Source organism: Sebastes umbrosus, chromosome 14 (genome assembly GCF_015220745.1).
Source record: "Sebastes umbrosus isolate fSebUmb1 chromosome 14, fSebUmb1.pri, whole genome shotgun sequence".
Classification (NCBI taxonomy): Eukaryota; Metazoa; Chordata; class Actinopteri; order Perciformes; family Sebastidae; genus Sebastes; species Sebastes umbrosus.
The window spans coordinates 22,802,734-22,826,179 of record NC_051282.1 but is presented as its reverse complement, the minus strand read 5'-3'; the positions used below and the strand labels follow the sequence as shown (position 1 = coordinate 22,826,179).

At 43.5% G+C, this 23,446-nt stretch overlaps 1 protein-coding gene across 1 annotated transcript in view; it reads right to left on the bottom strand.

Annotated features, from left to right (window-relative positions):
- Nucleotides 1-20,927, bottom strand: part of ngfra (nerve growth factor receptor a (TNFR superfamily, member 16)) — a 33,962-nt gene extending 13,035 nt beyond the window's left edge. Inside the window, exons 1-3 of the mRNA XM_037792807.1 lie at nucleotides 20,527-20,927; nucleotides 17,267-17,429; nucleotides 10,272-10,634 (exon numbers count right to left, since the gene is read on the bottom strand). Coding sequence (XP_037648735.1) covers nucleotides 10,272-10,634; nucleotides 17,267-17,429; nucleotides 20,527-20,565 — 565 coding nt within the window. The 5' untranslated portion in view covers nucleotides 20,566-20,927. The remainder of the gene's footprint in view (nucleotides 1-10,271; nucleotides 10,635-17,266; nucleotides 17,430-20,526) is intronic.
- Between the last annotated feature and the right edge of the window lie 2,519 nt (nucleotides 20,928-23,446).

Sequence of the window (23,446 nt, the reverse complement as noted above, 5' to 3'; positions counted from 1 at the left end):
TACGCAACGTAGTCTGTACTGACTGCAATGTAAAGTGAATGAATATGCTGCGCTCAGAGCTAGTGTGGTGGAAAAATGCTCCAGGCCTACATGTATGTTAATCATTGTAAAGATACATATATAACTACAGCTCAATATGCTGGCATAGAAGGGTTAATGTCAAACCATTCTGACAGTGCATTAGTGACCTGGTCTCTAGAAAGCACAGGAACAGACATTAGACTTTGATCCTGAGATATCTGCTTTCCTATTTGTATTAGACCAGAACAGGCCAGATCTGGGACTTACGGGAAAGACCTGTCAGAAGGGGATTACCTTGATTAAGGGAGGGTGTGTGTTATGTTGTTTTGCTATACTGATGTACTCGAAAATACGAATCAGTTTTGTTGTTGACTGCAGAGACGAAAAGCTCAGATCTTTTATGCAAATAAAGGGTCTTTTGCATCTCCAGCAACCTTTCTCTCCTGGGTCAGATTTTTCACCAACACTAGCAACCTACAATAAATAGTGAGAGAGACTGCTTATGGCGGGTGGGAGGAGAGGTGGATGGGTCCATCAAACACAGTACCTTCAACCAGGAGACTGGTGAGGTAGCTACGTCAGCTGTGTCAGCTACGTTAGCTACGTTAACTGTGTTAGTGACGTGTTTTTTAGTGACGTTTGTGACTTGTTTTCCGCACTTATGTTTTTTCCGTACATATTGTACTTAGTTTACGTACTTATTTTAAGGCCAACCGTGACGTTTTTCTGAAACCTAAGTGAATGGTTTTGTTGCCCCCTGCTGGTACTGCACCTTCATGCACACATGTTATATTCACGCCTCGGCGAGACAAAACGTGACCCTAACACGCTGTTCTCTGGTGGACAGGCGGGTCTATTACATGCTTTGGCGTCATATCAGGTTGGATCACTATATTAGTACAGTACATTTCATCCTTAGGAACATGAACATCTGTACCAAATTTTATGGTAATTCATGTTCAATGTCAATCTCATACAGGACAAGTCAGGATCAGTAAAGTTCTTAGGATTCATCCTCTGGGGATCATGAATGTCGGTACAAGATTTAGTGCCAATCCATCTGATGAAATATTTTACTGGATAAGTGAAAACTTTGACGTGCTAGTGATGCAAAAGGAAAAGTCGGGATATTATAAGGATTCATCCTCTGGACACCATGAATGTACTAAATTTCAATCCACCCTGTAGTTGTTGAGATATTTCCATCTGGAACAAAATGATGGACCACCAGACCAGCACTGCCGTCCACAGAGCCATGGCTAAAAAACTCCTATCAAGACGAGACACTTTGATATCTTCTCTGAGAGCTTGTTTGTTGGGGTGTAGTCACCAAGTCCCCAACCAGATGTCTGATCCACTGCACACATGTGGCAGCTGTTCCTGATAGACAGATGGGTTCTGGCTGAGTTGCTGTGTGCAGAAAGAAGAGGAATGTTCCTCGACGAGGGGGGCAGATATCTGTCACCCAGCAGCCCACCACACACCAGGCCTGGGCCCTGCATGAACGCCAGGTCTCTCCTCATCACGTCCCGATCTAAGTGATCTCTGCACATTGCATGACATCAAGACCATGTGGATCCGTGTAGAACAAAGTCAAGAGCTTTAGGGAGGTCATCACTATGAGTGTAGCCTCTGCTGAGGCCAGAGAGGCAGGAAGGCTCTCTGCTACTGGACGGGTCTGGTTTCTATCATAGCACAGCCTGGAAAGAAGAGTCATTTTCATAAATTGTCCTATTTCCTCTTTCTTTGTGAGCTCCATTAATGATTCAGTGTAATTTCCTATGTTGCAGCAGCGCCGTGCCCACTCTGATAGGCATGACTGGTCCTGGAAACACAGTTTATCCATCAAATCTCTCCTACACGTCCTGTCATATTAGACTTGTGTTTTGAAAAGCGCCGTAACTAACGCTGCAGTGATTCTGTCAGACGGTGGAAAGGCTCAAAGAGTAGTCTGCAGATTATACCCTCCCTCGGGGTACGCTACAGCAGGCCGGGGAGAGGGCCTGTCCAGCCAAAACCAAACCTCCTCTGAGCTCAGCAGCCTGGTTGGGGATGGAGAATGTGCAGCCTGGTTCAGATCTGAGCCTGTAATTCCCAGCAGAACCTCGGGCTGCTCCTCATTAGCTCCGTACTGGCGCTCACAGGATTAACCCCGTGGAGACCCCCGAGGCTTCCTTCAAGGCCAAAGACCGGGGCGCTCTATCCAAAATACTTCAGGGGTCGTCCTACTTTACATTGTTCTGTTTTCTAGAGGTTTAACTCTAAAATGTGATGGATAAACCCAATATGCAATATGATTGCCATGTATTTTAACTAGGTTTCACTATTCTTTACTGATGCATGACATTTACTCATTCATTACTTTCATATTTTTAAATCATAGAACTGAACTTTTAGAATCTTAAGTATGATTTTACTGGCATCTATACTAGCACTGCACACCTCTTACATTTCTGCCTCTACCCCAATTCACTGGGGGTGAATGAAATTTATTTTACGCTGCTTCCAGGATTGTAAAAAATACATTTTAATAATTCAACAGCCTTGTGTCTTTCCAGAAACAATGTCCTGGTTACGCTGGATAATCCACAGACCTCACTGTCAAGAGGTTTTCATTGGAACCACTTTGAACCGAAGGAATAGTCTGAATGAAATCTGTTGACAGAGTGATGGGGGATGTTTTTTAGCCAAGACATGTTGCCGTTGAATTTGAATTTGAATGCTATTTTCATTGCTTAGCGGGACAGCATAAACCTCACAGACAGATATCTCAAAACCTGGCTGATTAAACCCTAAACCACTTCCTAAAGTTATTATCGTTACTAGGGCTGTCAAAGTTAACAGGATAATAACGCGTTTACGCAAATTCATTTTAACGCCACAAATTTCTTTAACGCATCACACAACTTGCGATTTTTAGGTCTCAGTTTTAAAGCCAGAGGGAAGATACTATCATATTAAACTACAAAACCTAAGGAATCCATTGGTACCAACCATGTCATACTAGCTTGTCATGAAGGAGGCTAAATAACGATCCAAACTTGTGTTACATTTTTACAAGGAAAAACTGGCAGGCCATTTTCAAAGGGATCCCCTTGACCTCTGATCTCAAGATATGTGAATGAAAATGGGTTCTATGGGTACCTACGAGTCTCCCCTTTACAGACATGCCCACTTTATGATAATCACATGCAGTTTGGGGCAAGTCATAGTCAAGTCAGAAGACTGACACACTGACAGCTGTTGTTGCCTGTTGGGCTGCAGTTTGCCATGTTATGATTTGAGCATATTCTTTATGCTAAATGCAGTAAAAAATTTGATGAAGTGATTGGTGTGACCAGTGATGTGGTCAGATGCCAGGAAGAAGAAATTCAGTGGACCATCACGGACGAAGGCTGTCTACACATATATTCTCTTTTCACCGACATGGCACATAGTCAAGTTTCTCCACATTGATTTGTTGCATTATTTACGCACGGTTACTCGCTTTAATAGTCCGATGGGACTTTGATGGGCAACTTATGTGGACATATTTGAAAAACTTGTGCTGGGCGTTAGGAGTCCACGTTGGTCTCTCCGTCTGCGAGGTCGGTGATGACGGGGCATTCCTGCCTCCCTTAGGGGGGATTGGTTTACAGAAATGGTAGAAAGTATCTTTCACGGACCGAAAAACACAGCACATGTGCGTGCCATACTTAGAAACACAGAAATAATGCAGAGGCCTATTTAAAGCGGCGCTATTGATTCGGATCCGTCTAAAAGGAGGGAGCGCTCGGAGGAGTGGAACACGGGTGTCTGTATTACACGCATTTCTTGACCTTTCCTGGGATGTAGTCAGGTTTCCTCAGCTCCGCCATACATCATCCAGCTAATGCAGGGCCGGCTAATGGTATTAGCTATGCAACACGAGCTGGCAAATGGAATAAATTGTGAATGGGAAGGTGTGAAAGTGTGCAGACGGCCTGGAGTTATATCCAGTTTGTCAAAGTTATCATTCATCCTGCACTACTGTGAGTGCCTTTCTTAGGTGCAGTGATTGTTCTCTCCATACAAATGTACAGTATATATGAATCAGTCTCACTGCCGTAAATTGTCTTTCTCATTCTGAGCCAAGATGACAGCTCTCCTGGGAGAACACTGACTCAACGCAGAGCTACAGTATACTACATCTTAAAAGTAACTCCCCCTCTTTCCCTCTACTTCTCTGGGCTGATGTAGAAAACACAACTGACTGTAGACCAAAGGATAAACCTGGAGCTCCAGAGGGTGCATACCTCAGCTGGAAACAGAATTGGAGCTTAAAGGCGGCGTTGGAGCTTTAAACAATTTCATTTTGGCTTCGGTGGGTTTAAAACACTCATGAAACAAAATAAAACTAGCCCGGGATTTTATGAGCGTGGGGCTGTGTGTGTGTGCAGGGAGATGTGTTTATTAGCCGGGGTGTGGACGAGAGGGAGAGAAAAAAAAGATTTAATTTTTATGAGCCATTGAGGTCTTTATGGTGGAGTTAACCCCAGGGTCCTGTGCAGAGGTTGGTGTCTTGGCTTCTGCCAGTTCAGGGTGGAGATGAGCAACTATCAGGCGCAGCACATGCACAATGACCTCTTTATCAGCCGCCAAACACTCCCTCTCTGTCAGCGCAGCCTCTATCTCAATCTTCCTCTTGTGTTTGTCGCCGGACGCGCACACATCCATCACACACACAAATTATTCAAGTGAGCGCTCTGTCTTCTATTAGGGAGGGTTAATAGGGAGAGCGGAGGGGAGGGCAGACAGAGAGGCAGAGTGTTGGGAGAGAGTGAGGAGGGGGTGCAGATGAACAGAGGAGCTGCTGTAAAGTGCTCTGATTAGCAGGAGTAATTATACTGCAGCGGTGAAGGCGCTGAATGCACACTGGCCACCTTCCACCACTCCGCTAGCCCGGCCACTCGAGGGCCGCTGTGGGAAGAGATAGAGAGAGCGAACGAAGGGGAGGGAGGGGTGAGCGTGATGAGCAGGATAATAAAGAGAGAAGACTTTATCTGTTTTTTTAATCTTTCCCTCTCTTGTTCTCGAGGACAAACACTCGAACAGACGCTCAACACTCCAACGCAAATCTCCTCAACTGGAGACCGAACTCCACCTTTTTGGAAAAGCTGTGCCGAGGCCAAGCGGCCAGAGACCTTCGATAAAAAAACACGCATGGGGGTGTTTTCAATTTCACATCAAAGAGATTCACACATGTGCGGTGTCCGTAGATTAATGAAAAAAAGTTTAACTTGGCGGAGGGAAGAGCATGCGTGTGCCGAGTAAGCCTGCTATCGGCTGTATTGATTTTGGATGCTCATAAAAAGTGTTTGTGTGTCTGAAGCTGGTGAAGACTAAGCCTGTGTGTGTGTGTGTGTGTGTGTGTGTGTGTGTGTGTGTGTGTGTGTCCTGCAGTGGAGTGTGGGTGCTCATAGAGGTCATTCAGCGAAACCTGAGCACGAGCAGAAGAAATCCCAGGACTCGAATCGACCCCTCAGCATAGAATACCAGCACAGCACATATGCTGCAGCTCTCACTGTCTGTTTTCATCTCTATTTCTTCCTCTCGCGCTCTTTCTGTCTCTGTGATTGTATCATGTAATTGACACTGGGTGACAGCTGGATATGAACTGGGGATTTAGGGATTTTAAAATACCCCAATCATATTTTTTTTACCGCATGCCGAAGAAAGATTGAGACAGCAAGATAGGAATTAAAATACATTTTCCTGACTTTAAAAAAATACGCAAACAGGATGAGAATCCCAGTGAGGCAGCTTCCTGTTTGCTGCAGAAAACATATTTGTGTGCATCGTAGACCACCATGGAAGGCCTGGAAACATCATCACCAGCACATGTGACTACAGCCGTTACCCACAGGCACACTGGTGCTACATGACAGGGCTCTCCTTTCAAACGGACGTCCCACAAGGTCACTTATCGTGCCATCTCCGGTCGCAACCGCCGCTGCCGCTACATTACTATCGCTTAGGACAAGGCGGGTCAAAGGTGAGACCAGCTGCATGGGTGGGCGCCAAATGGGCAGCAAAGGGCCGTATTGTGGCCTGTTGTCCATCAGATATGTCTAGAATACAGTAGATGTTCTGCGTGTTTTTAGGGGGCACAGGGTGCAGTTTGTTTTGATGGCTGTCAGTCCTGTCACATGGCGTCCTCCATCCTCACTGAGGAACATTGTAAGACTTCACCAGACTACATTACTGTACAGTCTTGGTTATATTTATTTGTGGAATTTGGGATCTGATGAAAGAAATAAGGCCGATTTTGCAAGGAGCTGGGAAAATAGTCATTCTTGGCGTCTCACCATGTGAAGTTTGGTATGCACACTCGCTTCCAGGACTTCCACAGGGCTTCCAACTTCAGACTTGTTGCATGATTCAAGAAGTTTGAATACTGCAGGGACTAGCTTCTTCTGTTCTATAAACACAACTCAACAAGGCTGAACTTTGATCGTAGCTTGAGCTGGCACAGATGTGGACATTGCCAGGTGCAATGAACTGTTTTTTTCTAATGCTATGCCAGCAGCTGTGAGGCTGTACTTGGGCAAAGCAGTGCTATGTGCTAAATGCTACCATCTGCATGCTAATATGCTCACAGTGATAATACTTACATGGTGATGTGTAGCAGGGTGTGTTTACTATCTTCACCATCTTAGTTGAGCGTGTTAGCATGCTAACATTGGCTAATTGGCACAAAGTACAGCTGAGGCCGATGGGAATGTCATTAGTTTGGTCATGAGCCAAAGTATTTGACAAATTTGGCCTGATGGTGGCGGGATCACCAAAGATATTTCAGTTCATACTGAGGGTGCAGCTCGTTCTCATGAAAAGACGTATGAATGACAATAATAGAATAAAAAGTGAAAAAGACCGCTTACGGCGAGAGGGTGGGGAGGAGGATGGGTCCAACAAACACACGACTTTTAACCAGTAGACCGGTGGTTTGTAAGTTACTTTAGTGACGTTTGCCACACGTTTTTTTGTGACGTGTTTTCCGTACTCATGTGACGTTGTTTCCATACGTATTTTATTTATTGTAAGCCCAACCATATGTTTTATCTAAACCTAACTAAGTGGTTTTGTGGCCTAAACCTAACTGCGGACGTTACCGTAGTTTTGTTGCATGGCGTACAAATGACATACGAAAAGCCTAAAATAATGGGTTAGGGTTGTTATGTTGTGCTATTTATATGCCTTCCCGTGAGACCGGGTTGGTGGGTGACATAATGTCTGAACCAAATTTCATGGCAATCCATCCAGTAGTTGTTGAGACATTTCACTGGTGGCGCTAAAGGAAAACTTAAGTCGCCAAAGTCAGAGGGGTTCTTTTTCTTGGCATGATGAATGTCACATTTCATGGCAACCCATTTAATAGTTGTTGAGATACTTAAGTCTGGACCAAACAGGTGGATGGAGAAACAGCCTGACGTTGTCGTCATGCGTCATGGCTAAAAACTGCAAAGAAAACATGTATCTGTTTTTGCTGGAAGAACATCACATTCGTCCTTTTTTCTCCCTTTTGTCAATAAATCCTGGCAAAATTTGACCCGGTGGCACATGTTTTAAAATGCAGAGCAGAGCCGAGCAGAAGCCACAGTTTGAAAGGTCTTGTTTGTGCTGTAAATAACTGGTGATGATTCATTGATGATAAAAGTCTAAATGTGGCTCCTTTGATGTTTAGCACACGAGGAAGGAAAGGTGGTAAGTCATCGTCTATGTTATTAGCCCCTCTTCCACCTCATCTGCGGCTCCTGCTCTTATCTTTCCCCAACCCATTTCTCCACGGCCTGTCAGTGCTATTACAGTCTATTAAAAGAGGAATTTACACCCTCCATGCGGTGCTAACACATCCTCTGTACTATAACAGGGTGTTGACAGATTTTTGAGGTTCATTAACTTGGTGGATCCAAATACCTGCCAGCGTCTGAGGCCGTGAAATCCCAACCAAGTCAGCCTTAGAACGAGAAATGTTGCAGCTCCAGTATAAATCTAAACATTCCCATCAGAGGCTGCTATTTAGATGTTCATTTAAAAATTATAATGCACACAAGAGATCGATAAATGCCCTGCATTAGCAAGTGCTCCTCCTATTAAGCGCCTTCTTCAAAGCATTTAATCATTCCGCAACCTAAGTGCCTCTGTGGTCAAAGTTTGCATAATAAAACCTCGCATGGAAGGAAAAGAGCTTTTCTCAGGGATGACCACAAATTTCCTCTGAAATCAGGGTCTGTTGTTTGGAAAACATTGTTTTTGTTGCGAGAGCTGAAGATGTCGATCTTTACTTTACTGTCCTCACATATCTGATATTGCTCTAGAGAAAGATAGCAGATTTCTATCAAGGAAACTGAGAACAATGCTACCTAAGACATTTTTACCTCCCACATTTGAGCCTCGTGGCCCCCTGATGAGGTCGATTTCATGCCTCGTCTGACCCGAGAATTTACAGCTTCCTTAGTTATAAGCTGCCTCTACTCTCAGCTCGACTGTGCTCCTTGCCTTCTGCTTTGTGGGAGAGCAGATTATTCATTGTCTCTGTGTTGACACTGCAGTCGTCTTTGACCTTTTAATGCTAAAGCTTTCAACCTCCTGCCATTTGAAAACATGACCAGCACTGACCTCTGACCTCGCCGGTTCCCACAGACACATGTGGGAGTCACTTGTGGCTTGTTCAAATGTGATTGAGACGTATATGATGGCTCCGACACACAGCTTTAAATTTCCTGACAACCAGTGTGCAGCATGTCCTCTGCTCTTGTTCTCTTTCAAGGGTGCTTAAGGGTCACACCTAACCTGTCTGGTACAGTTGGAACAACCTCTGGTGCATTTTGTTTGTTTGTTTCAGGTCATTTTGGCTCGTGTGAACGCTGTCAGTTGAACTCTGTAACGGACCAAACAACCACACCAAGCAGCTTGAAAAGGAGGGTCTTTTCTTCCAGGGGACTGATACAACAGATAAAGTAAAAAGAGGTAAACACAGAGGTGTGTTATGCATGTATGCTCCTACTTTATTTTGGGAGTCCCTTATTAAAATATAAATGAAATGCAAAGCAACTGTCCCTCCCCATTATATTCGAGTAAGAGAAGCTTTGTTTTTATCCTGTTTCAGTCAGTCATGACAGGTGAAGTCCAGTTGCAGTCTCAACTAATAATGCTAATAACCACCTATTCTTTTGTGCAGCCCTGTCTCCTAAAAATTACATTACCATACAACTGAACTGCATTCTCAATTACGTTTGGAGGGAAACGTATTTTGTCATGGACTACGTTTATCTTTGACATATCACAAATATGTTTGCAGGTGACGTAGTACAACGAGCGATGCCCAGAACAGGAGACGTACATCGAGTGAGTGTTATTGAAAGTATAACAAGCGAAAAGTCCACTAGGGGCAGGTGGGAGGGGTGGTGGATGGGTCAAACAAACAGATGACTTTCATTAAGGAGAACGCTGTTTGTGTTCCGTGGGAAAGTCAACGTTGACATATTTTAAATAACGTAACAAACATCATCATTTTAAGCCAAACCATGATGTTTTTTTTACTAAACCTTGTTACCTAAACATAACAAAGTAGTGTTGTTGCATTTTTCTGTTTTGTTTTGTTTCAATTTACAAAGTTAATCATGTGTTTAAAACTGTTTTTTATTTATTATTTTAAAATTTGTGCGGCATTACTTTATTTTAGTTAGGGCTGCTACTAATGACTATTTTCTCAATTAATTAATCGATTGTTTGTTCTATAAAATGTCAGAAAATAGTGAAAAATCACACATTTTCACTATTTAAATTTCCTAAGCCCAAGGTGACATCTTCTGATCACTTGTTTTGTCGACCCAACAGTTTAAAACCCAAAGATATTAGGTTAACTGTCACATAAGTTAAAGAATTTAGAAGCTGGAATTAGAGAATATTTAGAGGCATTTTTGCTTGGAAAAATACTGCCACGATTAATCAACTGTCACGATAGTTACCAATCAATTTTCTGTCAATCGACTAATCATTACAGCTCTATTTTAAATTTCCCCGGTGAGTCTATGTGGTGCTGATGATGCACAATGACAGTCAACAAAACTGTCCAATGAATGATTTACCCGTCAGTCGTCTGAGTTCATGTTTGCACCTCTTGGTTTGTTTGTGATAAGTCACACACACATAATCTTTCTTGTCTTTGGTCTGGACCGAGTTACCTCAACTGAAGGTGTGAAAGCGACCTGCGTGTGTGGCAGACTTACTATGACAGATAGAGTCACTTTCTGGTGTGCACACAGCCAGCTGTATCTCACTGTCCTCGTCACAGATGGTGCAGGGCAGGCAGGGGTCGAGGGAGCTCTCCCGGTCAGAGTAGGTATCGTCCACGCACTCCTCGCACACCGTGTCGTGTTCGTGTTCGCAGTGCGCGAACACGCCCTGGCCCGTCGGGCACACCGTACACGGCACGCACTGACCGGATATCCCGTCGAAGAAAAAATTGTAGTTGCAGACGCAGATGGCGTTGTTGGAGTCGGTGCATGGCGTCTCCATCCGCATCAGGCCGACGCACTCGGTGCATGGCCGGCACTGCTCTGTGTGACTGTAGTTCTCTGAGTAGGTCTCACCTGCACACGAGAGGACAGGTCGAAAGAGACGAGACAGAAAAGTGAGAGGGAGGAAACAAGAGAAGGGGCAAAGAGCAAAGGAGGTTAGAAGATGGAGAGAGCGGGAAATATGAGGAGATAAACAGAGGGATAAACAGTGAGTCTAATGACATTAATCATGTTTACTGCACATTCATTAGAAGGGAGGACACATTGATCCACTGGGCTCTTAGTGATTTGTGCTCCGGGACAAGAAAGGTGCTCTTGTCGGGGAGCGAGTCAGAGGCCTGCTGTGCTCATTACGATATCGATCCCAATGTGTTTGTGCTGCGCCGAGTAAACTGCTTTAATCTCAGTCATACACACAGAGAGAAGTGCAGGTGCATCGACATGCTCACACTGATGCACAGATGATAAAGACTTGTGTTTAGTATACCCAAGTGATCAAGCAATCACTCGGGTATACTTATAGGCTTTAGAGAGTCTTAACGAGTCAGTCTGCCAAAATGGAGCATTTCTGGGACGCTTGAAAATGTGTGTATCATTTTATATTATATCATTTATTATGATTACTTATTTGCTAAATAGAAAATTGATTTAACATGTTGTGCTCTTGAGTAATTTATTTTTGTAAAAAAATATATTTTGTAACTAGGTTTATACTTCCTGATTAGAATATTTAATTAAGACCAGTAACAACCTCAAACAGTTCTGGCTTCTGATTGGTTAATACTTGTGTCTGTTTTTCAGTCAGTTTTGATGACGCTAAGGACACACTAGTCTTTGCTTAACGTTTTTATTTATTGTGTTACCATTTTTAACTTTTATAGTTTTGAAAAATAAACTTTATTTGCTATTATTATTTTCGATGTAAAGATATAGAGGAGTAATGGCATCCTGAGCAGAGAATGAAGTCTCTCTCCATCTGTGTGTGTTGAAATCTGAGCTTCTCTGTGCTTTGTTGACGTAGCCGGTCTGGTTGCACGTGCATATTAGTGCATGTGAGTCTGTGTGTGCTATGTGTTGTTCTGCAAATTGATGTGTCCCTTTTCTGTAAGGATGTAAAAAAGTGCCTTTTTAATCAATGCATGTGTCCAAAGGACGCCCATTTTAAAGAACGACTCCATTGTATTATATTGATTTTCTTTTTATGGGTTGTGAGCGAAAGAGATAGCAGACCACAGGTGAGTTGTGGAGAGCAGTGTTGAACAGAATGAGGTAAAATCCGTTCTGACTAATTGCCTGCTGCTTTTCAATTACTTCAAACACTTCAGATTTGCTCTCCAGGAACGTTTGCATTGGGAGGATTTGGGAGAGTTCATCGCAGAGGAAGCGATGACCTCAAATTAGCTTATTCTTACACTGAGAGTTCCTAGGGGCTCAAAGTAATCTATTAATATTGCATGTTCATATAGAATTATTTTCAGATATAATTGGATGCCTGCTGCTGAATTATGCATACGGTGAGAGGGAGGGGGGGGCCGTGAGTGTGTTTTAGTGGTTGAATGAGATGGGAGTGGAGTAGAGAGGATGACAGGGAAATAAATCTACAGCTCTGATTCACTACAGGGGCGGCTACACTGTTCTCCAAATCACATTTCACTTTTTCTGTGACGTGCTTAACATGAGAGCGGTCACCTTGCGAGAGACGCAGTTCAGACACGTGTGACGTTTTACGCCTTGCTGCATACCGAAAACATTAGAGGGGTGGCAGAGTTCAGCAGGATGTTTAGCATCCATCTATCCAGCACCAAAGTTTTACAATATGAGACAAGAATGCATGTCGAAACAGCTTTGTAAACTGTTAAATGATTGCGTGTTTCACTCTTGATCAAGTTAACACTGGTTTTAAAATCTCCGTAGTGGTTAAACGCCCTTTGTCTTACAGTGAAGTAGATCATTCGTACTGGGTGTAACCGTAAATGAAGCCACATGACTGTATGGAAGTGTGAGACTTTTTTATTTATATTTTTTTACGCAACTCTTATCAGCATATGCACATGTCTGTGTGTGTTTTTCATGAGTGCTTAGTGGGTGTCGTGTTGAGCAACAGCATATTGTCAGTGTGAAAAGCCCCGCAGCAATGTCCCAGCACTTGCTTTGCGTTGTAAGCGGCTCTGGCAAGTAAACGCTGGCACAGACTGACGCTCTAAACACCTTGTAAACAGCAGCACAGCTAAGAAGCCGACGATGAAAGCTGTCACATTATACAGGCCGACTGAGGGGAGCCGACGGAGGTAATGATATAGAGACAGGTAGGCAGACCAGCGGGTAGGAGCGGCGGCTTGATTTGCTCGAATGAATCTCGTGACTCATTCGGAAACAGTCTTTGAGGGTGGTCTGGTGAAAAACATGATCAAAGTGTTGACATACGACTGGAAGGGGAAGGGTCAGGGGATGTAAGTGAGTTCAGCTTCCTTCTCGATTAGACCCGCACATCACTACATTCAGAGTTTTATCTTCTCTATCTGTCATCACCTTTTGCTCTTATTACTGTCTGGAGGCAGAGCGACACCGACGGAACGATCCAGAACCGGACAAATAGCAGACCTCAGAGGTAAAGGATTATTGGAATCTGTGAGCTGGAAGCCTTTGTTTTTCTTTGCAGTCAGGCTCAACCGGGCAAAGCCCTCCTCATTCATTTCAATTATCCCACGGCGCGCAGGCTTCCTCGGCTAATTTTAACTCGCATGCATGAGCCCCTCTGCAGTCCTTGTGTGTGTAAACACGTCTAAATGCGACCATATGCACCATATGAGAGGTGTGTGTGGTTTATGTGTCAGCGATTTCATGTGTGGGCCATAAGAAGAAAGTAAAAGGCCACCGAGAATCAGGTGGAGAGAGTCTTCTTTAATAAAATATTATCCTTTTTCTAATTGCCCCCAACTGAGAGATGACCGGTGCATCTCGGCAAGAGTTTTCATTTTCGGCGGTGTACCGGGGGATGGTGCACTTAAAATGTGCCACTTCAGCCCCGTGAAGACCCCCCTCCGAACACTGATGTGTTTCGGCCCCATTAGTGTCATCAATAATGTAGCTGTGGACGGCCTTGAAACTGCCCCGTGATCTCCACAATCAGCACTTTAGGTGTAAGCTTTTAGCGAGGATGGCCATTTCTGCCACTCCACACAGCGCGTCAGGGTCCACGTTTCAGTTTTGCTCCCGACCCTCTGCTGACTGCAGATAAATCATCAGCATTTGGAGAGCTGCGTGACGGCTTTATTTGTCTTTTTGAACATGAAACATTTTTGTGTGTAATTATCGCCGCGCTTCATTGGCCCACTTAGCTTCCCTCCAGATTTGAAACAGGTGTTTTAGGATATTACCAAAGCTGTTATTAGGAGACCAAAGGAGGGAAGTTGTAATTTAACAATCAACAGTTGCTCTTGTATCTTGGGCTGAGCTGTATTTTTTTGCCTCATTATGGTGCCATGTAAGGACAAAGCTTCCTTTAAAACCACCTCAGAGGGGGAAATCTCCATTTCCCCTTTCTTTATCCCTCATGATCCAACATTGGAAGCGATTCTTGATGCTCTGTCAGCCCTCACCAGTCAGACGACGCTGGGATTCTACTTTCCTTCCTCCTCTAAATCCCCAGTGAGGTCCGGTCCAGTCGGCCAGCGGGGCTCTTCTTAAACGCTACGTTGACTCACGAGGCTCTGGCTTTTTTCTCTCAGATCTTCAGTCAGTTTGCAGGGTAAGTTTTTTCTGAATGGTTCACTAAGTGAGGCCAGTCCGGTTGTCTTGTCTCCCATGACAGCAGAGAAAAGTGGAGGAGACTGCTAAATATTTCAGCGCTGCTGATGCTGGCACTCGTCCCGCACCGGGATTGGGAGGGGGGGATTACACTGACAGGAAGTGGGGAATTAAGGGGGGTCGTGGTAAATAAAGATTCACCCATATTTACCGTGAAACAGGAAATGGATGTGTTGAATTTTACTCTTCAATTATTCATTCCTGCACTTTAGAAAGTGTATTCATAGCTGTAGTTTTCCAGGTAAGGTCAGTGTTTGAGCCTCTAACTTCCATATAAATCCCAGCCAGCCTTATTGTAGTGTATGTGCTCCTTTGGGCCTGAGGTACATTAAGATTTTATCTGCTGAAACAAAAACAATATTGAAACCAGTGAAAATGCATTCGTACCGGAAATTGAGTGCAACCTCCTGGGTATTTGAGCTTAATTGTTGAGTGTTTATCAGCGGTGAATACGGCTCCTGTACTGCAGAGCAAGATAATTGTTCAATGTTAGAGGCACAATAGGCTTTTCAATATGGTTTAATTAGCTGGATCAAATGAGTAAAGATGCATTGATGTAACAGTATGCATGATGAATGAGCAGATCGTGCCCTTTGGTGCCTGGCTCTCTAATACCATTTTATCCGCTAATACAGACGATGAGTCATAGCAACAGTGAGGATGAGGAGGAGGGGGGGATGCTGGCTGAGAAAAGCGAGTACAGGATGGAGAAAAGAGGAGACACGACTAGAGTTGGTGGGATTTGCTGGTGTGGAGGGGTGGGGGGGAAGAGAGAGTGAATGAGAAAAAATAACTACAGTCCTGAGGGCCAGGCCATATTATAGGAAAATGGAGCTGCGGTTTACCATCTATGCATCGTCTGCCACTGTTTATGGCAAGAATATGAAAAAGGAATATGACGCGCAACACAAACTTCTCATGACGTCAAACTGAAGAAAAAGTCCAGACGCTTGTGAAGCTGCGACGTGTTTCTGTACCAACTCCAAGCACCTCCACTCAAGCAATTTCCTGCTTCAGTCTATTAACGTTTATGAAGACTATTAATTACTCTGCTTGTTCTCCATCCACTGGTGTGACTGGATTTTTAACAACACTGTGGCAAAAGCGCGAGACGTCCACTTTGTCTTTTTTTATTTTTGCACAAAAAAACTTTTGTTTGCCACTACCTCCTCTAACATTGACTTTGTTTGACAGAGGTGGTTTATATGAAATTGACTCTGTCATTTTTTTTTGTACCCTGTGGCACTGTCGCGCTCTAGATGTAGAGAATTGGCTTTCTGCCCCTGAACCCATCGCTGCGGCTCTCGAAGTTCCTCTAGGCGAAGAATGAAAAACTTCAAAGGGGTGAAATCAGCCAGACTTGAGATTCTTAATAACATAACACAACACAGAGATTAGCATCTGTTGTGCAAAAGAAGTTCAAGGATAATCGGAGTATCGGTTTTCTCCTCTGGACAAAAAGCGTTCCTGCCAGCCTTCAAACATTCCTCGAGAATTTAATCATTTCCTACAAAATGACATCCAGTTTACACGCACCATTTGCCAGTGTTTACATGTGGCATGTGTGGATTAATGCAATCAATCAATGTTCAACGCAGCGTGAACTCTAAACAAGACTCATTTTGTGTTTCTGCACTGTGTCACTCACTACAAATCTCAAACTGACACAATTATCACGTGCATGTGCTTTCAAAAGGTAAGAAAAGGTGCCACATTTGTCCCACCGCTATTCTTCAGAGATGCTTGACCTATACTTTGACGTGTACTTGGCGCCCTGACATACACCAACATCTTAAAGGGCAAAAACAGCTGCTGGAAAGTGATGCAAAAAGACGCCTGAATCCAGAAGAACACATTTTTTTTCCAGCTTTGGCTCTTCTTCTTCTTCTTCTCGAGGATGTTGCGGTGTTGGCACCTCACCAACCTCTGGTCTGTAGAGCGAGCGCTAATGGTTCACAGCCTGAGCCGAAGCTGCGAGTGAACACATTTGGGCCCACTTACAAGTGCCAAACATATGAATTCCTGTCTTATTTCTCAGGACACTCCATAAAGGCAAAACAGACACTTCATACAGATGAGCAAATTGGACAATGGGAGTTTTTGTTTGGAGTTCAGGGCTCGAGCTGCCATTAAAAGCACAGAAAATGAAAGTGGATGTATAAATAAAGATGATGTAAGTGCAGAGACTTTGCATTAATCGGGTGTGAGTGTGTGTAACGCTGGTGATGACATGCAGTTTACATGTGTATACTGTGTTTTGATGGTCTCCAGATTGAATGTAATCCTCTTACGGTTGACACATTACAGGAAGTTGGCATTTTGGCGATCCGACAGTGAGGAAATTTCATTGGAACCACATTGTACCAAAGAGGACAATTGTTGACAGTGAGATTTAATCGACATTGTTTGCGGGAAATGCTTGATGCTGTTGAGTTTTTTTAAATGTAATTTGTCATTTTGAATACCACATATGGGTCTGGCTGCACAAACTTCAGAGGAAGATATCTCAAAACCTCAGAAAACAAAACCATGTGACAAGAAAATGAGGATGTTTTGGTACCACTTCTCTAATAAGGAATAGTTTATAACTTCTGTTGATGTTTTTTCACACGGAAGTGAGAGCATTTTATTGATTTCCAAAGTCAATAAACTTATTTCTCAGATTTTATTGAATAAAGTTGCCATTATTTTATACTATTAAAGGGGACATATCATGCATACTTGTATTTTGGGTTTCTACTAGAATATGTTTACATGCATTATTTAATGATTTAATTAATTAAACCATTTGTTACAACTCGTAAAATGGTAGTTTTGTTTTTGTTTTGATCAGTATGTGCAGTAGTTGACAGTCTTTATTTTAACTGTATAACTTATTAAATAAAATCTCTACTCACTGTCCAAACACTGGGCGCACTGAGTCTGCGTGGCGCCGCATTTCTTCACCACTCCCTCTCCTGGTGGACACTCCTGGCAGCATTCTCCACTGGTGGTGTACGTGCCGGAGTCACAGGGGAGCCGCACCGACCGCTCCGTCTTAGACGCCAGCGCTAACGCCACCTGGCACAGCGGGACAGCGGTACAGTACATCAGAGCAGCACTTTCACACACACACAGCGCAGGGCCACTGTGACTTAAACATACACAGCAAAACAAATTGATGAAAATTACTGCCATGTGTCCGACCTGTTCTTTAAATCCAACCGCTATCAGGATTCATCATAAATCATGCTGTGTCCACCTGACACACTTTGAACACGTCTAAACTGCCCTAATAGCTCCCCTGGAGGCACATCAGCTCTAATGGTAAACTTATGATGGTCGAGGCAGTGGCCATAAAATCATGTGTGCACAACATTATACACATGCCCGTCCTAATTACTGTCTAAAGGTGAGAGTAGCTGTGAACGCCAACCCCAGCTTCCGAACAGCATTGGCACACACACACAGACACACACACACGCACACACACACACACACACACACACAAACTTGTACTGCTATACTTGAGAGGACTTTTTATGGGAATAATACATTCAATCAATCTCAACTGCATGCTTAAATCTTTCTCTTAGCCTAAATCCATCTGTAACCCTAAATGCTAAAAGAAAAACTTAATCCTGTAGCAGAATAATGAAGTGAGGACCAACCAAAATGTCCTCACTTTCCAAAAATGTCCTGAAGGTCTAAAACTCAAATTGGTCCTCACAAAGACAGCACTTTTTCTAACTTAGGAGGACATTGAATTGACTTACCCAACTTTAACCAAGTCTTAATAGCACAACTTAATGGTTTACCTTGTGGGAACTGTTTTTTTTTATACCCTATTGGGAAATGAGATTATGTGACTGTGTGAACAGATAGCCGTGGTAGCGACCTGTCAATCACAAGGTAACCACGCCCTAAGGCATCCCCTGCTTTATGGTCTTTTTTACTCTAAATGGGACCATAATTTACAAAATGAACATCATGCTGTATTGAAGAAGACCTGGAACTAGCGATTCAGACCATAAACTCATGTTTACAATGTTTACTGTGAGAAGTAGGCTCATTTTCTCATAGACTTCTGTACAATCAGACTTTTTTTTTAGCAACCAGAGGAGTCGCCTCCTGCTGGCTGTTCGAAAGAATGCAACTTTAAGGCACTTCAGCATTGGCTTCACTTTTCAGAAACAGCAGAGTTTGCCCACTGGTTCATGTACACACTAATTATAAGACTCTTTAAGCTTTTCTATAACTCTGTCCATACTTGCATATCAACCACCCTCAGCAGGGAGCCATTGTACTGCAATTACACATTAATTTGCTGTATGTTTCTCTGTCTTCCTGACATAAATCCATACATGGATTGGTTTAACTTTCTTCATCCTGTCTAATCTGCCTAATCTACTCCAGTTATCACTTTCTCTCCCTCCCTCCCTCCCTCCCTCCTCTCTTGTTGCATGCTCTGATATAAATGCCACGCAGCTCTACTGGCAGAAGAACTGAGGCTTGTTCCACTGGTGTGTACGCAACAATGTTAAATAAAAGGAATTCATACCCAGACATTTTCTAGAACAAAGAAAATCATTATACTGAAACACTTTCATGTCCTGTGGCTCTTATTATGTAACGAGCAAAAGCTCATTTCCACTTAATTCACATTTGCTGAGACATCAATTCAATCTTGTCTCTCTCTCATTGGTCCCTCCCCTCCCCTCCATCCTCACTCTGCTGTCCCTGCTTTCATTCAGAAACAGATGTACTGAGCAGCCAGCAGCTCTCTCTCTCTCTCATTCTCTCTCCTCTTGCTCAACATTTCCCTCTTTCTGTCATCTGCTCTCTAGGTGCATTTCTCCTCCTGACTTTACAACCTACACTTCGGCACAGATCTCAGGTTTTATTTGAGTACATCATCAGGATTGAAGTCACGTTTTTGTCTGCAAAAACGAACTCTGGATACAGTCCAAAACCCTCAAGAGAGTTCCCTCTTGTATATCTGCAGTGGAAGGATTCATGTCCCCTAACTCCCTTTTCCTGTGACATCTCCCTGGAATACCACTCAGCCCAAACACAGATTAATGGCAGAATCAGCGGGAAATTGGTCCACCAGCAGCGGGAACATGCGTCCACACTCACAAAAACAACGTACGGTGACCCAGCTGTGATATGCTTGGTTTGCACGCTCCCCAATTTCATGGTCAATTTGAGAGTTTATTTCTAAATTTAATTCTAGCAAAGTGCACCCGACCGTCGCCACCCTTTAAACCAGCTGTCATAACAGAGTGTCCCCTCACATCCAGGGCTGTTCACATGATGACTGAGCTGCACAGCCCAATTAGACCAGCTGCTGTGGACATACCAGAGTGCCGGGAGGATGTGCCCTCTCTGCTCTGTGTGCTTTATCACCATCGTCATCCAATAATCAACTTTATCCACAAATTTCACGTCAAAATCTGCTTATGTCGTATAAGAATTTAATGAATCAGTTTACTTTCTGTAAACTGCAGCATCTTAATCTCTTCTTATCCTAATACCCCCAAATTAAGCTAAAAAATTAGACGTAAATACGTCTTCTTGTTAATGCTATTAAGAGTCTGGGCCAAGGCGTCTGTCAGCAGACTGCTCCTGGATATCTGGATGCTTTCCAATGTGAAGCAGAAATCTCAATTTTCCAGAAACTAATCCGAGCAACTTTTCCTCCCTGGATGAAAACCAAGAGGGAGGTGTGTGTGTGTGTGTGCATGTAGCTGCATGTGTATGTGTGGAGCTGGAGGGGATATAATATAAGCTGGGCATAATATCACATGCAAATCAGTTGTTGTTTAGCTGCATGCAGCATCTGCATGTTTAGCAAGGGGGGAAAAAAAACAGCACATTGGTCCTTTAATATTTTTTTTTTTTTAGAGGGAAACACCACAGAGCTGATATCAAATTATCATAAAATCACAAAATGTATTATAAATACCATGAAGAGCTCTGAAGTCAAGAAAAACTCTACACAAAAGTCCCAGCAGGATTATTAAAGCACTAGAATAAAGGTCTCTATACAATTTTAAGACACCAGTGAAATGAAAAATCATATCACAAAGTGCATAAGGTCACTAAAAAACTCTAAAAAAGCAGCATGATGAGAATATTTACAGCACATTACGCACATGCTGCATAAGCTACTTACCAAAGCGCACAGAATGAGCAGTGATAAGGTAGTAGTCATCCTGCGTCGCCTGCTGGAGTCACACAGAAGCCGGTGTAGAGCAGAGAGGAGGCAGCGCTATGTGGAGGAGGAGAAACTGCTCATTTTAATTCCAGAGGCAGGCAGCAGCTTTTTATCAATGAGTCCGCACCATCACCATCACCATCACCATCACGAGTACCGATCCGGGACCTCGGGACCGGAGTCAGATGCGGCTGTCTGGTGCACCCCTCAACACCTCCAACACCACTATACGCACTGAAGAAGAGAGGATGAAGAAGAGGAGGAGGAGGAGACCGTCCTGTCCGGAGTGCTGCGAAGCTGCAAGTGCACTGCGGAGGAGGCAAGAGGAGAGGAGAGGAGAGAAGAGAGGGGGGCAAGTCTCTCCTCCACTTTATTACCCCTGATAGTCCTGCAGTAAGACTATACAACCTGCTCCTCTTCCTCTCCTCCCTCCACCCTCTCTCTCTCTCTCTCTCTCTGCTTTAATCTCACTGTGTGGTCTGACTCAATGTGCAAAAAGTGACATCAAAATGATTTTACATTCATTGTAAACATTACGCAGCATTACGCACACTTCACTTCTCTCTCTTTATTATTTGCACTATGTGGCCAAAAGTATGTAGACACCCCTACTTTAGTGTGCTTTTGGTCTGGGGTCTGTTTTGCATCTACTGTATTGGGCTTGTCCCAGCAATTTAGGGGGGAATCTTAAAGGACCAGTGTGTAACAATTATTAAAGTGATCTATTGTGCAGAGATGGAATATGATATTAATAAGTATGTTTTCTTTAGTGTATAATCACCTGAAAATAAAAATGTTTTGTTACCTTAGAATGAATCGTTTATATCTACATATTGAGCGGACCAAGCCCCCAGGAAGAGCGCTGGGCTTTGATGCAAATTTTCATAGTGGTCAAACGGTGGTACTACAACGTCCGTGTCCGTCATGTGATGCCATTGGGCCCAAAAAGACTTTTTCCCATAGACTTGCATTGGGAAAGAGACGTCTGTAAGGGATAATTCTTTTTTAGATAAATCAACTTCCCAGTATGAACACTTGAATAGCCCTTATTTAAATCATTGGGTCTTAAAAGTTGTAAAATGCACTAATAGCTGAATCCAGAGTTATTTCCCTTCCTCCGTTCATGTGAATGAGACCCAGACCGAGGCTGGAGCGAGGGCTGGGAAACGGAGTTAAAGGAAACGCTAATGTGTCTGCTCTGTGGGCCCAATGACTGCAGAGATCGCCGGATGATCCGGGTTCTTTATCTCTCGGCAGTCGAGCCATTTTGGCTTCATGCGCCACTGAGCAACATCTCATAGGAATGAACGAGAGCCCGCCTCCAACGCTGTATCCAGTTCTCTGTATACATCCATGTCACGGAGTCCACCGTGTTGCTCCACCATGTTTCTACAGTAGCCCAGAACGGACAAATCTATACTCGATACTTCCACGTCGTTACTCACTCCCATCGCCAACGCTCTCTCTCTCTCTTGCTTCACCACTCACTTCCCCCTCTACGCACTAGCTCTGCTCCAACTGGCTCTAGAGAGGGCCATTCGCGTTTTTGCATCAACCACCGTAGCTCTCCAACACGCTTGGCACACAGGAGAGGCTTCAGTTGGTTGCTCCTCACCTCACCGCTAGATACCACCAGATCCTACACACTGCTCCTTTAATGCTGCAGCAAATTTGGTGGCAATAATTTGGGGAAGACTCTTCCCTGTTTCAATATAACAGTCCCCCGCATACACAAAGCCTGCTCCATAAATAAAAAATGTTTTTTCCCAGTTTGGTGTGGATGAACTTGACTGGTCTGACCTCAAAACCTTTGGAATGAACTAGTCTTATCAGCCGACATCAGTGGTTGACCTCACTAATGCGCCTGTGGCTAAATGGAGGCAAATCCCTGCAGCCAATAACATGTTTAACAGTCACCTTACTGTCCACATACTTTTGGCCATACAGTCTGTGCTAGTGTATATTCCTTCATCACCTAATCTAATTTCCAGTGTTGACACTGTGCCAGAGGCTGCCGTCTGTGCCGCCGTCGTGCTGGATTGAATTATCTCAACGTGTGTTTCTGATATTTTTTTCTTCCCCAAATATGTAAATGAGGCAGGCAAAGTATTAGAAACACCTTTCCATAAACAAGACCACCACAGAGCCTCAAAAGTTGTCCCGAGAACTGGGTCACCACACGAACAACTAAAGAAACCTCAAGGACTGCAGGCATAACAGGTGTTTCTATTTGTCTATATCAGATCTATCTACTGCTTTACTCCCCATATATGATGAATACGTTGTACAAAATCTCACTTTTAAAATGAACTAAATGACATTATGTTTAAAACAAAGGCTTGTGAGTCTTAGCTAATTACTGAGCAAACAGCAAAATCCAAACATATTCCCATCAGTCAGTTTATAAGGTGCATTCTCATCTTGTACCACCAGAGGGCGACTCAGCTGAGCTCAGATCAGCAGCAGCTTAACAATGAAGGATGGTGTTGTCCTCCTCACTTCACTGAGGGATGTGCTCTGTGAAAAGGCATCATTTTCACTGATCTCAGGTTTCATGTGTTACTGTATCATACTGCTGCACAGTAAAGCACTGTATGTATTTACAGTCGCCTCTATGAGAACATGGCAATTTAGATTTCATGTATCCTGGAACTGTACTGTAACTGTGTCTGTGGTGCTCAAAAGAGTAGGGCTGTAACTAATGATTATTTTCATTGTCTATTAATCTGTTGATTATTTTCTCGATTATATAGATTAGTTGTTTGGTCTATAAAATGGTAAAAAATGTTGATCAGTGTTTCCCGAAGCCCAAGATGACGTCTGGTTTTGTCCAAAACTCAAAGATATTCAGTTTACAGTCGTAGAGGAGTAAAGAAAC